Below are 16,658 nucleotides of genomic sequence, written 5' to 3' on the forward strand. Positions count from 1 at the left end.
CTGCAATTTGCTGCAATTTTGCCCGAATGTGCGATTTCTCACATCATACAGCATGTATGACTGCTTAATTGCACAATTACATCAAAAGCCCCAAATTTCGACATCCAATTTCCTGCAAATTGATCCTGATTATGACCAATGTCACCCAATTTTGCCACTTTTGCTCAAAATTGAGCAATTCGGCACCTGTACCTGCTCAATTAATGATTGAACCTGCTTAATTGCAAGTCCCCAAAAAAAAAATTGAAGCAAGATATCTTGTAATTTCTGATTTTTTGTTGCAGCAAAAAAAAGGTTGATGAATTTGGTGCTGCTATTGATGCTGATGCTGATGCTCCTGCAGCTGTAGCTGATGCACGGGCTTCTGTTGAATGTGCTGTTGACGGGCACCGGGGGTCTGTTCGCACTGGGCCAGTGCTTGCGGGTGGCTTCTTGATGTTGAAGAATTCATCCGCCCCTCACCTTCTTCTCCTCTACGGCAAACATCACCGCACCAATGGGAGGTCTGAGGGCAGCTGCTGTTGCTGGATTCCCAAATGCAAAGACTGGCTGCCCATAAAAGCCATCAATGCAAGATACCCTATTCGAGCAGAGAAAACCCGAAAACCTGTGTGTGTGTATCACCGCAGAGATGAATAGCAATGCCTTCAATAAGTGCGGCTGGCTATGGCTCTGATACCAGTTGAATGGGAGAAGAAGAATTAGGGTTAGGTTCATGTGTGGGAGACATACACAGAGAGAACAAGGGAGAGAGAGAGAGAGAGTTGTGGGGATAAGTCAACTCACCAAGATGAGTGTGTGACTCCCCTATCACACATGTATATTGCACTAGTACACAGTGTGCACTTAATACATTAAAAGTACTAAGTGTACTATGTACTATAACTTATGGGCTTGTACACACTATAAGGGTGGGCATAATGCCTTTACCCCAACACTGCATTCGCATATCTTAGCAAAGATTATCCAACTTTTTTCCATCATTTTTTGGTATTTTTAGGCATTTTTTGTAGCATTTTATATACCTAGATGAATCCAAGAACATGCCCAAATTCACCTTTTAGGAACGTGCGTGTTATATACTCATGGTAGTCAACCCACAAGACTATATAACTATCAACTCCATTATGCATAGTATGGACTAGATACTACTGCATCCCCACTAACGTCATCAGTGCCTAATAGTGGGTGTAGAACTCTGTATCAAGATATACTCTCACACACACACTCCACACACACAGACACAAACACAAGAAAATATATAAACATTTCACACAAAGGCCTTCGTACTGAGTTCTGTCAAACCTCCAAAGATGCAAGGCAGACTTAGCCATAATGAAGCCTAGCACTAAGGGAAGTAGCAAATAGAAAGAATTAGTACAGCAAATAAGTAGCTGATAGGACAAATGCACCGCTATAGATGCTACTGCCATGCTGTCGGCCTGCCATAGTTGGCTGACCAGCATCCTAGGGGAATATATAAGGGTTGGCTCCCTTTCCCCCAGTTCATCTCATTTTTTAGCATTCAGTTGAGGTCATTAGCAGCTGCTACTGCCTCTCACCATTGTACAGCACCTACAGGCTTCCCTCATGCTCACATTTCAGCACAATAAACATCAGTTTCTAGCATTTACAGGTCTTGTACTTGGGCCTACATCTGTGTTTTATATTTGCTTCACTTTCTTTCAACATATTGGGTAAGATGCACAGAAATGCATTCCCAAAAGATGGATCAACAAGGGCTGTTTGGAAATTACAGCTTGTGCACAGTGATGTGTGTGGTCCTATGCGGACACCATCTTTTGGAAAGCATTTATACTTTGTAACCTTTATTGATGACTACTCCAGATTTGCTTGGGTGGATCCCTTGAAGGCAAAATCTGATGTATTTGCATGTTTTCAACATTTTGTGGCACAAGCTGAAAATCAAAGAAGTTGCAAAGTGCAGACCCTCCGTACAGATCGAGGGGGAAGCATTTATGGTAGAAAAAGGCATAAAGCATCAATGCACGATGCCATATTCTCCTCAGCAAAATGGTGTTGCTGAGAGAAAGAACAGGTCTTTGATGGAAATGGCTAGATGCATGGTTAAAGGCAAAGGCTTGCCTCACAAATTCTAGATGGAAGTAATAATGTGTGCTACACATGTGTTGAATAGATGCCCTACCAAAGCATTGAAAACCATAACGCCATATGAGGCTTGGTACGAAAGAAAACCTAAAGTTGATCACTTTAGAGTTTTTGAAATTTGAATGTATAACTTATGCACATCTACCTTAGCAATTGAGAGGTAAGCTTGATGACAAAGCAACTAAGTGCATATTTGTGGATTAGCAGTGGCAGTACAGGCTATTGTCTCTTTAATCCTTCCACACAAAATATTTTGGACAGCAGAGATGTTGTATTTGCTGAAAATTCAGACCAACCATTGGCTGAATTTTTTGATGGCTGAATTTTTTGGACAGCCACCTTTGGGCCCACTTAACATGTTTGAAGGACTTCTCCTGTTGGGAATTGATGGCTCAACAAATCAGCCATCAACTTTGCCTAATGGACAGCAATTGGGTGCTCAAAATCAGCCCATGAATGAGCTCATTACACCTCAAAATGTGGAGGAAGCAGTGGAGCAAGAGCGGACAGCAACGGAAGAGGCTAGAGTTGTGCCTTGTTGGCTGCTCCGTACTTTACAGGAGAGCAAACTTTCGGCTCCACTTGGTAGCAGGACTCGGGCTAGTTCACGTAATGCAAGAGAACAGGAAGATGTTGCTTGCATGAGTACACTTAGTGATGCAAATGAGCCAGATTCATTTGAAGAGATTCATGTTGATTAGCATTGGATGCAACTTGGATGCAAGCCATGCAGAATGAGATGGATTCTATCCATAAAAACAGCAATGGGATTTGGTAGACTTGCTTGCAGGCAAGAAGCCCATTGACACAAAGTGGGTTTACAAGTTGAAAAGAAAGTCAGATGATACCATTGACAGGTACAAGTGAAACCGGCCTTTGGTAGAAACCAAAGTGCGGTAGACTAGCAGTCACCCGTCCACTTGTAGTCTAGATATGAAAACAAGAATGATTGGAGCTAGAGTGCCCCAAATCTGAAAATGAAACGACACCTGTTGGCCCCAAAGCTTGGCGCCCCTTGCGGTATTTCTTTATTCAATTTCAAAAAATATGCAAGGCTGAGTACAACAAAACCAGCCAAGAGATTACACCTGTATGTCCAATCTGGCAGCCCACAATACCTCTTAGCACAGAGGATTCACACACACAGATCTGTGTCTCAAAGCAACACTCTGTGCTTCCCTCTGATCAGCCAAGTCCATTCAGCAGGACTGCCTTGAGCATACATCTGGCATATCTCATGCACATGGTTCAACAACTCAGCACAACATACATTCACTGTTCAATCTCTGTCTCCACCCTTTTCAATCTGCCATACCCCTCCTCTCACAAGGGGCTAGATAACTCAAATCTGCAACAGACATAAGCCAATGGAAAGAGAGATAGATGAACAAATTCAAAGCTTACCAAAATCAACTCGTGGATCTGCACCGGAGGAAGTGATTGTACCAGTCTGTACTTGCACACTTGTTTCAACAACTTTGCTTCACACGTGTGGGTGTACCTGTCTATACCTTCCTCTCTGCATCCACTTCAGTACTGTACATGACTGTACAGACCTGAAAATCTGCACTGTATCAGTCCGTACTTGCCACCTGTCACTGTACTTGCATGCGCCGCCTGCAGCCAGTCTCTATACCCGACTGTACCTGCTCATCCAGTTCAGCGCCACCTGTACCAGGTCTGTCCAGCACCGCCAACACCTGTACTGTCCAGCGCCGCCAGCTCCTGTTCAGTACGTACACTGTACCTGCAACCGTACAGTACTGTACGGCCTGTACCAGCAACTACAGCCGCCGCCAACTCCCACAGTACGGAATCCTGTCAGCGCAGCCTGTACCTGCAGTCGTACAGATGTGTACGGGTGCTGTACGGCCTGTTCTAGCACACAGAAATCAGTAACTGAACTTCTGCAGCAGCCAACTTGTTTCCTCTTGCTCTCCACGCTTGCAACATGCACGTATGCTACACACCTTTTCCAAAAACAAGAGAGAGAATGAAGAGAGAGAGGCATGCACTCCAAAAGTGGAGTTGCCCCCTCTCCAAACTTGTCCTAGGGCCCCAACTTTAATAATAATTAAAGTTCCCTAGGGGCCACTAAGGCCTAGGGGCAACCATACATATAACATTAAAATATTAATGTTCTAGTTCCCCCCTTCACACCTAGGGATGTCCACACATCATTATCTCTGTCCGGGCACCCCACATGTGAATCATTTAATATTTTGACTCAGCAACCACCATGCCCACACTTGTGCTGTTCCATTTTCACAGGGCCATGACATACCCCCCTCTTGAAAAATGGCAAGCGTCCTCGATTGCATTCTGGTGATACAGCAAAATATCCAAAGTGAAATATACGATATGACAAGATCAGCGTCCCAATCTCTCTAAGCCATGCACATGTATCCACATTCACTGCAAACCAATGGCGTAGTAATAGTCCAAGTTGTATACCACTGTGAACCATACACAACCACAATATCCCACGTGACTAGTACACATATATCATAGAAGTCCCATAAACAGATGTACTGTCAGCCATCAGTACCTTCGGGTGAGATAAAAACTGCACCAAGCGACCTCTAGATGTCATCTGAGCCTGTCTGTATCAAGGGAGTGGAGGTGCTACCCCCCTCTTGAGCATCAGGTAATGCTCCAGACCCATGCTCTGCTGAACCTGAATGAGCCACAACAAGAGTTGGCTCTAACTCAAAGGCATCGAGATAAAGCTGCAAAACCTGAGGTGAATCTGTTAAGTCACCTTCCTCCATCCACTTCGCATCCATCGGTGAATAGTTCTTGAACTTCACAAGATAGCGACGGGAAACTTTACCTCATACCTTCCTTTCTTTATGTGCCAGTATCTGCTCTGGAATCAGAACCTCATCAAGTTCCTCAACTTCCGGCTGAGCCTCATCTGATACATCCTCAAACACATCCCCACGGAAAGGTCTAAGGAGACTCACGTGAAAAGCATTGTGAATCCTCCAGTGATCTGGTAGCTTCAAACGATAGGCTACCTCACCAATCTTTTCCAATACCTGAAAAGGCCCATAATAACGCATGCTCAACTTAGGGAATAAGCGCTCTTTACCCTTCATCTTCTTGAGTCTAGCGTTTTCAAAGCGCAAAAGAACCCAATCACCCAATGCAAACTCTAAATCACGTCTGTGACGGTCTGCGGCTTTCTTTTGCTTCAGTTGAGTTTTCTGGAGTGCCAACTTCGATAAGCTTCATCCATGTTTTCCACATACTGATCAGCCTCAAAGATCTTATCCTTTGTATAGTTCCCTAGGGGCCACTAAGGCCTAGGGGCAACCATACATATAACATTAAAATATTAATGTTCTAGTTCCCCCCTTCACACCTAGGGATGTCCACACATCATTATCTTTGTCCGGGCACCCCACATGTGAATCATTTAATATTTTGACTCAGCAACCACCATGCCCACACTTGTGCTGTTCCATTTTCACAGGACCATGACAACAAGCAAGGCTAGTGGCCAAAGGATATGCCCAACAAAAAGGCATTGATTATGATGAGACTTTTGCACCTACTTCTCATATGGCCACAGTTAGATGTTTTGTTGCATTGACTGCCCATCATGGATGGAATGTGCATCAGTTGGACATAAAATCAACTGTTCTCAATGGGGATTTGCAAGAAGAAGTGTATGTATATCAACCCATTGGTTTTGTGATACATGGTCATGAAAACAAAGTATGCAAGTTTCGAAAAGCACTTTATGGTCTCAAACAAGCTCCCCGAGCTTGGTATGAGAAGATCCATACTATTTGACCACGTAGGGATTTCGCAATAGTTCAACGGAGAGCACCCAAGAGGATCATGGCACTTTGATTATGTTGATTCTTTATGTGGATGACATGTTACTAACTGGGACTGATATGGAGAAAATTTCAGCATTCAAAGCTGAATTGCAAATGTCATTTGAGATGACAGATTTGGGATTGTTGCACTATTATTTGGCCATACAATTTGTGCAAGTAGATGTTGGGATTTATGTATGCCAATCAAAGTACATTCAAAAGCTATTCCACAAAGTTGGGTGTCAAGATTGTAAGCCCATCTCTACTCCGATGGAGCCAGGGCTGAAATTGAACATGTAGGCATTCATGCATATCATGGTTGAGCAAAAAGCAGCCCACTGTTGCCACATCTACTTGTGATGCTGAGTACAAGGCAACCTTTACAGTCACAGTAGATTGTGTATGGCTGAGGAGATTGATGTGACTCATCTTCATGAGTGTCAATAGACACCCACCACCATACTCACTGACAGTCAAAGTGCTATAGGCGTGGCACGAAATCCAGTGTTTCATGCACGTACTAAGCACATAGAGATTCATTATCACTATGTCAGGGAGAGGATTCATGCAGGAGAGATCTCATTATCTTCCTGCTCTACACAGGACAATGTTGCAGATCTGTTCACGAAGGCGTTCCCTCGAGAGAAGTTTGAAGCTTTCCGCAAAGTTTTAACTCTCCTACAGAGAGTGATCTGCTCTGCAGACCTTGTACATGTTCACATTGCCACTACATATGCTATGAGTAGTGCCACATGTGAACATGGGCTAACCAAGGGCACTTTTCTCCCTTTGGGTTTTTCCCCTTGGATATAAGGTGTGAAAGAATACCACAATTATTGTATTTTGATATTGTGGAGTCAACCCCCAATCTCCACACATTGTATGCTATCGTCTTTGTGTGAGCATCAATCACATCTCTCTCTTGGATGTAAGGTGTGAAAGAATACCACAATTATTGTATTTTGATATTGTGGAGTCAACCCCCAATCTCCACACATTGTATGCTATCGTCTTTGTGTGTTCCTGTCAGTGTGCAGCCCTAACCCTAACATGAAGAGGTATGCGTGTCTAGGCATTGTTGATGTCGGATTTCCCAAGTATTCCTCTCATCGTTTCTCTTTCCATCAAATCAATGGTTTACAAAAGTTCTACAAGGTTTTTGCTGGCATCAAGGTGGCATGTGTCTTCCTGTTTCAGAGGGGATGAGAAAAGTTGATTCGTTTTGCTGTTTTTTTAGCGCAGAAGGCAGCTTAGCCTAGGCAGCCCAGCTAAGCGCCATGTGTAGCAGGACAAAGAACAGCAAAGGGGCGCAGCAGAAGGGGGCAGCCAGAAGGTAGTAGTGCGAAAGCAGAAAAGCATGCGCAGGCTAGCATCTTTAAAAAAAACTGGCACACATGAAAAAAAAGTAGACGCATATGGGATGAATGCTATGCATAAATGCACACATGTCCTGATGCAAACTCTAAGGCTTCTACTGACTCTACATGCATGAATGCATCTCTTCAAGTGGGTTAAGGGACTTAGACTTACTTACTGACTATCTAAGGCTGAGGAATGACCTACATAGCTCGTGCCTGACTTAGCCTGGACTAAGGATTACAATGGGGTCACAGCATACGACAAATATCATCCTAAAGGGTACTAATAATGTACAATGTTGCGCTAATGATAATGAGCCATCTTGTCACCATGCAATACAGTGCACAGTACATGTGACATTTTAGGGGAAAAAAAAGCATCGTTTATTGGAAAGAGGAAGACAATTTCTTACTATAAGCAATGGTTTTTTGCTTCAAAAAGGGGGGAAAGCTTAGGTCAATAAAGCACATGTGAGTTTTTTTCACTAAAACTGAAAAGCACTTTTTTTTTTGGGGAAAAAACTCAAAGCAAGTTAACCTCTTCACTTTTTAGTATAAAAGGAAGAGTGTGCTTGGGAGTTCTCCACATTCAAAGCAGAATCTCCTTGGTTAAGAGGACTGAAAGTACACGGCCAGCTTCCAAGAGCAGGATTTGTACTTGTGATCATGGACAAGCGGGATTTAGTGACACTTCATCTCAACACGCGAGTTTCCCTTGAGTAGCAGCAAATTATCTTGAGTTTGTCATGGCTGATGAAGTACAGAACGATTGTGCGATGGACGAGAATGTTCAATCTGATGACGGACATCAAGATGATGATGTGACGGTCAATGACCTAATCACTAAGGTTGACTTCAATGCAAGGATATGACCTTGCTAGAGCAGTAGATTGCAAACATCAGGATGATGATGTGACGGTCGATGACCTAATCACTAAGGTTGACCTTGCAAGGATGACCTTGCTAGAGCAGTAGATTGCGAACCTAACACACACCATGGTTGTTATGCAAGCAACTTTGGAGGGTCTGGTGATAGCATTGGGGGGCTAGGGCAGCTTTAGTTGCACCCTGTTTTACTCCAACGCCCTATGCAGGTGAGCGAAAACAGAAGACTCAGGATGTAGTTGACTCCAAGCTTCATAGATGGGGTACGCACTTTGAGTTCCATCCATTCCCTAAGGACAAAAAGATACAGATGGTACATGGATTCCTAATAGGAAAAGCCCTTACGTGGTGGAAAGAGTTGCAAGTGAAGCCCAGGATGTGGGTTTCTGGGAAGAGTTCTTGCAGACCAAGGCTGAGTACGACATTTTCTACAAGTTTAAAAACTTGAAAATGAAGAGAGTGCCTTTTCCCACATATTTGCAGAAGTTTCAAGAGTTGCTTGCTTGGGCAACTCACATGGATCCTATCACTATTTTGGGATTCTTTGTGGATGGATTGCCTAATGGATATCAACTCCATTATATCAGAAATAATCGCAACAAAACATTGGATGATGCTATTCGATATGCAAAGATTTTTTATGAGACTGTGTGGTGAAAAAGCAATCGAAGAAACCCCAACCACCCTCAATACCAGACCAGGGAGGATCCCAACATAAAGAAAGTTTAAGCATGGGAAGAAAGTTTAAGCATGGGAAGACTTCTCCTGCAGCGACCCAAAGTCAGTCACAGACTACGGGTGACCCCAATTCGAAGAAATCAAAAAAAGCGGAGCAGAATCTTCAGTTCGTCGAGGGTCGATGCTTCACTTATGGTCAACAAGGGCACATGAGGACGAACTGCCTCACAGGCAAAGGGTGTCACCATTTGGCCACCCAAGTGGTCTTTCCCTATTTTGTGCCAAGGTACGGGAGGCCAGGGAGCTTCATGTTACCTGTACCGAGGCCACGGCTCACGTTACTTATAGGAGGCGAGGCCAAGCCTCATGTCACCCGTAGCGTGGCCAAGACGTGGAACTCATCTCCAGGGATCCCAGTTTAGTCTTCCCACTGAGCTAGTTTCGTGCTCGGAAGACCTACTAGTTACAAATTCCAGGAACGGGAGATGTATCCATTGCATAATGCATGTGCACACACGCATCTTTGCTTGCCTGAAAATCATTTCGAGTGACTTGTTTTCATGTGAATGCATGCTATGACATGTCCAATTCACGGGCAGGGGACACCCACCCGTGAGCCGTGTGAATGCCATGTATTCTCACATGGTTTGTGGCATGTGAACAAGTGGTAAGTATTCATTTAACCCTTGATTATTATTGTAAAGGTTTTATAACCTTAGCAGTTCACACTTATTAAAGTTGGGCATCGACCACTAGCCCAGTGCTCGGGGCCCTGTAAGCCCAACGAGGTGTACCGTGACAGATTCCACCACATATCCAAGAGATAGAAATATAGAGAGAGAAGATAGAGAGGGAGAGAGAGAAGGGTTTAGAGAACTTTGCACAGGACACACACATTGAGCGGGGAACACGCACCGCCCCCTTTCATGAATTTACTTAGAAACAATCCACAGGCTTAGCAAGCCAGGATCAATACATCAATTAAAACGAAAGCAACAAATATGCCAATGTAGAAACCCAAGTTGGAGTCGATGTCAATATCGAGGCACGAGATCCTGATGCCGAGCACACCACAGGGATGACCCACAAGAATCTCACCCCAAGCTAGTAACAGATCCAAATCCAAACCCAAGTCCAAGGAATCCCAAGCTTGTACGCAAGATACACCGAAGATTCGTGTAGATGACGAAGTATTTGATGTTCAGAAGTAAGTTCAGTTCCCAATCTGGAGTAGAAGCAATCCTCAAAAGGACACACAAGGGTGTACGGTTAGGATCAAGTATACATGGCAGTAGGACACCTAACGTAGACAACAGTGGGCGGTAGTAGGTGGCGTTGTCCAATAGCGGGTGGCACACAGGTGGCGACTGTTCAGGTTAGGCACCGGCCAGGTGACAGACGACAACCAGACAAGTGGCTAGTGACGACAGGTGGTGATGGTTCTATGTACTGTAGGCGGTGCACATGGACAACGGGCGACCGCAGTACAACTGGCAAGCAGCGGTTCTATTGGCGACAGCCAGGCAGTTGGCAGGCTAGCACTGGTGACGGCACTGGCTGGCATTGGGTGATAGCGGCGGTACAGTGGTGGCCACGCGACAGCGACAAGTGGCAGCAACTCCAATTGGCAACACAGGGGCGACAACAACTAGCAGTGGTAGTTCAAGTAGCCACACGGCTGGCGACGGTTCGACGCACAGCAGCAACAGTACGGATAGTGACGATGATCAGTCCACCGCTTGGGTGAAGTTGACGAAGATGAGTTCCGCACCTTGAGAAAGATGGTGATATTGTGCTCCAACCTTCAACGATGATGGCCACGCCTTGATGATGATGATCAAGAGAGACTCATGCTTCATTTATACTTGAGGAGGGGATCCTGCTTTTTGCCAGAAAGCTATCCATGCTTTTGCTTTGCTTTCCTCTTTTTCATTGCTTTTTGTCTTTTTCACTTTATACAATAAATATTACTCAAATAAGGACAACTTTAATTAAAGTTCTTGTGCTTTGCTTTCTAGCTTTAGGGCCTTGCTTTTTGGTCCTAGAACTGCTTTTTGAAAAAGCAGCTTTTTGTTTTTTGGTCTGGCTCAATCTCCTCTTGCCAGTGGTACTCCTGACTCACAGTCAACACAATTTGACTTTTTGTTTTTCTCTGCTTTTTAACCAAAACTGGCACTTTTCCATGTGCAAACCTTATGGTCCCTGTCCCCTTGCCTTCTTCCACTAGTCTTGTGTCCAAACAAGATGCAAAAATCTAGGCAATGACCAAATCCAAAAACAAGACATTATCACATGTTCATTTCCCATGCAACCATGCAAACACGACATAGATCACGAGCAAAAAGCTATCAAACAATTCTCCCACCTCATGGGACCTCGCATCAGTTTTTCTGGGCCAGAGAATATTAGTTGCTGAGTCATGGTGATATCACAGCAGCAGATGGAAAGCAAAAAAACAATATGCGCTCATGAGCAGGCAAGCAAAGCGATTGCTCTGGAGCGTCAATCGTGTAAGGACCAGGGCTTTAAATCTGCTGCACATGGATATGGTGTCCTAAGAAGGCTTCAAAGGATTCACTGTCACTCCATATCTCACCTAGATTTGGCTCTGGAAAGGGCTGGATGTGGCAACCACCTCATCCTGGGATAGGACTGATGCACCATCCCATTGGCCCATTCTTGAACATCCAACAGGCAGGCAGATACTGTGCATCGCCTGATTTCCTTTCAGTCTCATAAACCTTTTATTCCTCCAAAACTTGTGTTGGAACAAACACATCCATAATTCACTCACTCACAAAAACATTCTTCTTAAACTCAAAAAATGAAAGGAGAAACAAATTGAGCATATAAAGATACATTGAGAATTTGAGACTCTTAATGTGCATTCATGTACCATCCCATCTTGGAACCCCTCTCCGAAAACAAAGCCTATGCAAAGCCAAATAACCAGAGTCTCATGCTTGAGGGGTACAAACCTGGCTGTTTAGCACCAAAATTAGATCATAAGTAATCCCATCTGGTGAACTCACATTGAATGTGATAGTAACAAAAACGCAGCTTTGCTACAACCCTGGGAGAACACAATACTTCAGAAATTAGGATATTGCATTGGGGACTCAAACATTCTCCATAGGTCGCCATCAAAATTTGCCAAGATATCATCCAATGAAGAAGCTACATCAAACAGCTGCTCTGGAATCTCCTGATTGCCTGACTCAGCTCTAGGCATGTTCCCAATAGTCTTGCTGGTCTGCACAGCTTCCTCTGTACTTGACCTTTGGGGTGCCACAGCTCCAATCTCTACATTGTTAAACTCTGGTATTTGTGAAGGTGCAGTTGAGTCCAGAGTTCCTGACGGGAAAGAGTCTGAACACAACTGCCTTTTCCATGACTCTTGAGATGGTCCTCTGGACACAGTATCACCTAAAACACAAAGGTTCACGTACTCTGAGACGCAACTTATAGACAACAGCAAGATGAGAAAAAAGTATAGTAAGCAAAACCAACCTGGATTCGAAATGGCCGTTTGCACATAGCCGGTCTCTGTCACACTTGGTCCATGAACAATCAGTTGCTCCTGACTTTTCCCTGAAATGCCATCAAGTAGGTAGCTTCGTAAAGTCAGCAAATCATTGCCGAAACTTCTGGGAGGCGATGCAAGAGGCTGAGGCGGACCCCTCTGTGCCAAATCCTCAACAAGACTCCCTTGAGCCATGATTTGCATCTCAGCCCCATGTTCTTGGGGATGATGTATTTGTAGAATCGTAGCATTTTCTGTACACATTTCTGTTTGTGGAACGCATGTATGTGTGTTCTTGGCAATGGCTACACCTCTGGTAGTACAAGCTTGTGAAGTCCTTGATGCTTTATGGACAGGAGGAGAATTTGGTAGCTGCCGGTGACTCATCTGCCGTGCAGCATCCCGCTCTTTGGAACGGGATGTCGGTGTTGCCACGGTGTGATTTGGAACAATGCTGTTACGTTCACTATAAAACCTCATCCTCTCTGCTGGTGCAGATACCACATTTGAACCAGGAGATTGGTCTACTGTGGGTGGCATGCTTGTTACTGGAAAAGCAAACCTGTTACCATAAGCACCATTTTCTCCCGTAGCACCAATGGCAGATGGAACATACGGCCTCGGGTGGCCGGGAAGGACATTCAAATTAGTTGTCCACTGATTGAGGGAGGATATATTTGCATTTGAGTAGATACGCTTCATGGAGCTCTTAACGCCTGTTGATGTAGCTGTCACTCCGGAGAGAGGGTGAGTAAGGGTCCTAGGCTGAGGTTGAATAATTCGAGCTCTTAAATGTCTAGTAGCTGCAGGTAAGGGTGCCGCAAGTTTTGGAGGAGGAGACCGGGCATGGGTCCGCAGCATTTTCCATTTCTCATCTTTATCGAAGGCATGGCAATGATCAGTGCTTTGCTTCCCTTGGCCCCAAAGCAAGCAAGGCGCAAGAACATCACATACATAGCAATGACACTGCATAACAAACAACAAAGCCTTAAAAACCTCTCTCTCTCTCTCTCTCTCTCTCTCTCTCTCTCTCTCTCTCTCTCTCTCTCTCTCTCTCTCTCTCGCACACAGACACACACGACAATCACGCTCCCTCCAACCTGTTTCGACCTTTCCTTAGTGAAATAACAAATGTTGTTACCGACTAACCTGTTCGCAATGTCTCTCGTGAGAGGTGGTCTTAAAAGGAAATTTCACACAAAGATGTCTGGCATGAGGATAATCTCTGCAGGCCACCTGAAAATAAAGTGCAAATGACAAAACATCAAACGTATGCATAACCAAATCATTGCAACCTACACTCTGATAGACATGATTTTGGCCTTGGGATTTATATGACATACATGTGCATACATAGTAAAGAAATTCATGCATACATATGTCCATACGTGTATGCACACAAGCATACATACATGCATACATGCATCACACAGCCATACGTACATGCACACAAGCATACATACATGCATGCTAGACAAGTGTCAGGAGCTCACAGGTCCACGTTCACCGACCACCACAAGATCGTCTGCTTCACTTGCTTGATAATCTGGGACGTGCACAGTGTTGTCTGGGTCATAATTTAAAATACAGCAATCATCATCACATGGAGACTTGTTTTCTGCCATTGACGTAATGGCTGATGTGCCTTTCTCCGTGATTTTACCCTCTAGACAGGGCATCTTTTCAATCAAAACCACATCATTGTTCCCATCTACAAAAATGCTTCTCTTGTGTGGTTTGACAGGCCATGATGAGCCAGAAAGTTGAATGCAAAGGCCAACGTCGTCTTCCTCATCAGAGATTACTATAATGGGCTCTGAACCCATGATAGATAGTTCTTTCAAGAATTTTCACAAAGAAAAAACATTGGATTTACAACCCAAATCCTTCTTTAGCCTCTGTTTATCTTGCATGAGTAGAATTACCACTAAAAGATTGCCCAATTAGAGGATTGCCACAGGGTGTCTGATAAGCGTTTCGGCTAACTTTGCATCAAACAGCCTAGTCCTGATCAAAGCGCCCACATGACCTAATTTTGCTGTCTAGCCAGATTTCTCACATGCCCTAAACTCTGATCTGTAACCCTAATCAAGCAGAGTTTGATCGCTCGCATGCTTTAAAGCCCTGGTTAAGCAAATATTTAGCGGCCCGCATGCCCTAAACCTGTTCTGAAGCCCTGATTAACAAAATATCGATTGCCCACAACCCTGAACTCTGTTATGAGTCCCTCATGAAGAAAAAAACAACCGCCCACACCTGTTGATGCTCTCCGGAAGCTTCAAGCAAGCATAAGACCTTTTTACGCGAGGCGAGTGTTTGCCGTTGAAATGCATCCAGAAGAACCTCCTCCAGAGTTGCAATTCACGACTTAAAACACAGAGATTAGGTCTTTAATGAGGTAAAACGGATAGAGGGAGAGGGAGAGGGAGAGGGGGAGAGAGAAGCCTAGAGATTTATAGAGGGCGTTACGTTTGTCGAAAATATTTGTGGTGGGTAGTTAAAGGTTAACTCCTAAGGTCTCCGACGAAAATCTTAAAAGTGTCCAAAAAATGTTAATGGTTAACTCCTAAGGTCTCAGACTAAAATCTTAAAAATGTTTGTGGTGGGTAGTTAATGGTTAACTTCTAAGGTCTCCGACTAAAATCTTAAAAGTTAATGGTTAACTCCTAAGGTCTATGACTAAAATCTTAAAAGTCTCCAAAAAATGCCCTAGGACATTCAATTTGAAGGCCATAAAGTTGCTTGGCCTTCAAAAATTTACTAAATATATATGTGTATGTGCAAAATTTAGAGATAGTGGCCTTCTTTTGCAACCCTATTTTCTTAGAGGCCTTATGTAGACTAGTGGTATGACCCATCCCTGACGAGCAAGAGTAATCTTGCGTGCATAAAATAGACGGCTCGTCCTTGTCGACCTCCAATTAGTACAATGGAGAGAGATTGTTGCCCAAGAGTCCCAAGGGCATGGGTCCAAGCCCCTATTACACAAGCGGTGGCACACATGGGTGTTATGTTGTGTTGCACTTCCTAATTCCAACCAATTTTATATATTAAATATTAAAATAAAATGCATGTCCTATGAGGCTGAGTAGAGATAAGCCTTACTCCAACCAATTTCATATATTAAATATTAAAATAAAATGCATGTCCTATGAGGCTGAGTAGAGATAAGCCTTATATTTGGACTTACTTGCCAACGTTCTATATAAACACATCATGCTTGCCATATATATCCATATAGAAGCTCCTAAAGTACCAAACTTGGCATAGAAATATACATCTAGCATTCGAACCCAATAAAATGTTGACAATCTTAACACACCTAAACACGCCTTTAAAACAATCTTCGGACAACTGGATTATCTCTCCTTGGAAGCCTATACTCCTCGCCTCCATCTAGCAAAATATATTCAAGATAAAAACATTAGCTATTGAGATATAATTCTCGAGGAAAAAAAGAAGGATAAGGATAAAACCTTACAAAACTCATTTGGTGGATCAATATTTGAGGCGAACGGCGTTTGAACAGGCTTGTAAATAGCAAATTGAAAAATTCTATATTTTCTAGTGCCTATGCACCGAAAATCTAATTTATCATGCTTTTCATAGTCCACAAACGTTACACCTACATAAAGTTGATCCGCAATCTTAGATTGTAAATTCCAAGGAGCCCAAAGCTCTCGTTGTAAGTGTCTCAACCATACAATCCTAATAATAATCTGGGTTCTAAAAAATAAAGATATTCCCTGTTGTAAAAAGAATGTATCAATAACAATATAAATTTATCAAATAAAATGCAAAAGCTACATATAAAGGAAGTTTCTATATATACCGTAAAACACCGGTGCTCTCTAATAGCTCAATAATTAGAGATGCTATTGCTTGTCCTTCCCAAAATGGAGGGTTTACAATTCAATCATGAATATTAAACAGATTTTGAAAAACAATAATACCTATATTATAGCAACCGTCTAAAAAAATTACCTTCAATATCTTGTCCATCACCATAAAAACAAACAAAAGCGATCTCCTTGCAACATCCATCCTAAGCAATATACCTCTGATATCAAATATAACACCCTCTCTCTCTCTCTCTCTCTCTCTCTCTCTCTCTCTCTCTCTCTCTCTCTCTCTCTCTCTCTCTCTCTCTCTCTCTCTCTCTCTCTATGTATGTATGTATGTGTGTGTGTGTGTGTGTGTGTGTGTGTGTGTGTGTGTGTGATCAGTAGCTTGAGCCAAGCAAGGAATAATATA

The 16,658-nt window shown here is 43.4% G+C and overlaps 1 protein-coding gene across 3 annotated transcripts in view; it reads right to left on the reverse strand.

Annotated features, from left to right (window-relative positions):
* Positions 1-14,880, reverse strand: part of LOC147613133 (uncharacterized) — a 51,599-nt gene extending 36,719 nt beyond the window's left edge. For 2 of the 3 annotated variants that reach the window (XR_015263362.1, XR_015263363.1), the window contains exons 1-4: positions 13,898-14,877; positions 13,554-13,640; positions 12,392-13,370; positions 11,860-12,307 (exon numbers count right to left, since the gene is read on the reverse strand). Coding sequence is in view for 1 of the 3 variants with exons in the window: in XM_086782413.1 (XP_086638539.1) it covers positions 11,973-12,307; positions 12,392-13,370; positions 13,554-13,640; positions 13,898-14,230 (1,734 nt within the window). In the remaining 2 variants the exon portion in view is untranslated. Of the gene's footprint in view, positions 1-10,817; positions 12,308-12,391; positions 13,371-13,553; positions 13,641-13,897 lie in introns of those variants that run through there. The other variant, XM_086782413.1, reaches the window with a different exon arrangement.
* Between the last annotated feature and the right edge of the window lie 1,778 nt (positions 14,881-16,658).

Source organism: Cibotium barometz, chromosome 44 (assembly GCF_041138505.1).
Source record: "Cibotium barometz isolate CiBa-2024 chromosome 44, ASM4113850v1, whole genome shotgun sequence".
Lineage (NCBI taxonomy): Eukaryota > Viridiplantae > Streptophyta > Polypodiopsida > Cyatheales > Cibotiaceae > Cibotium > Cibotium barometz.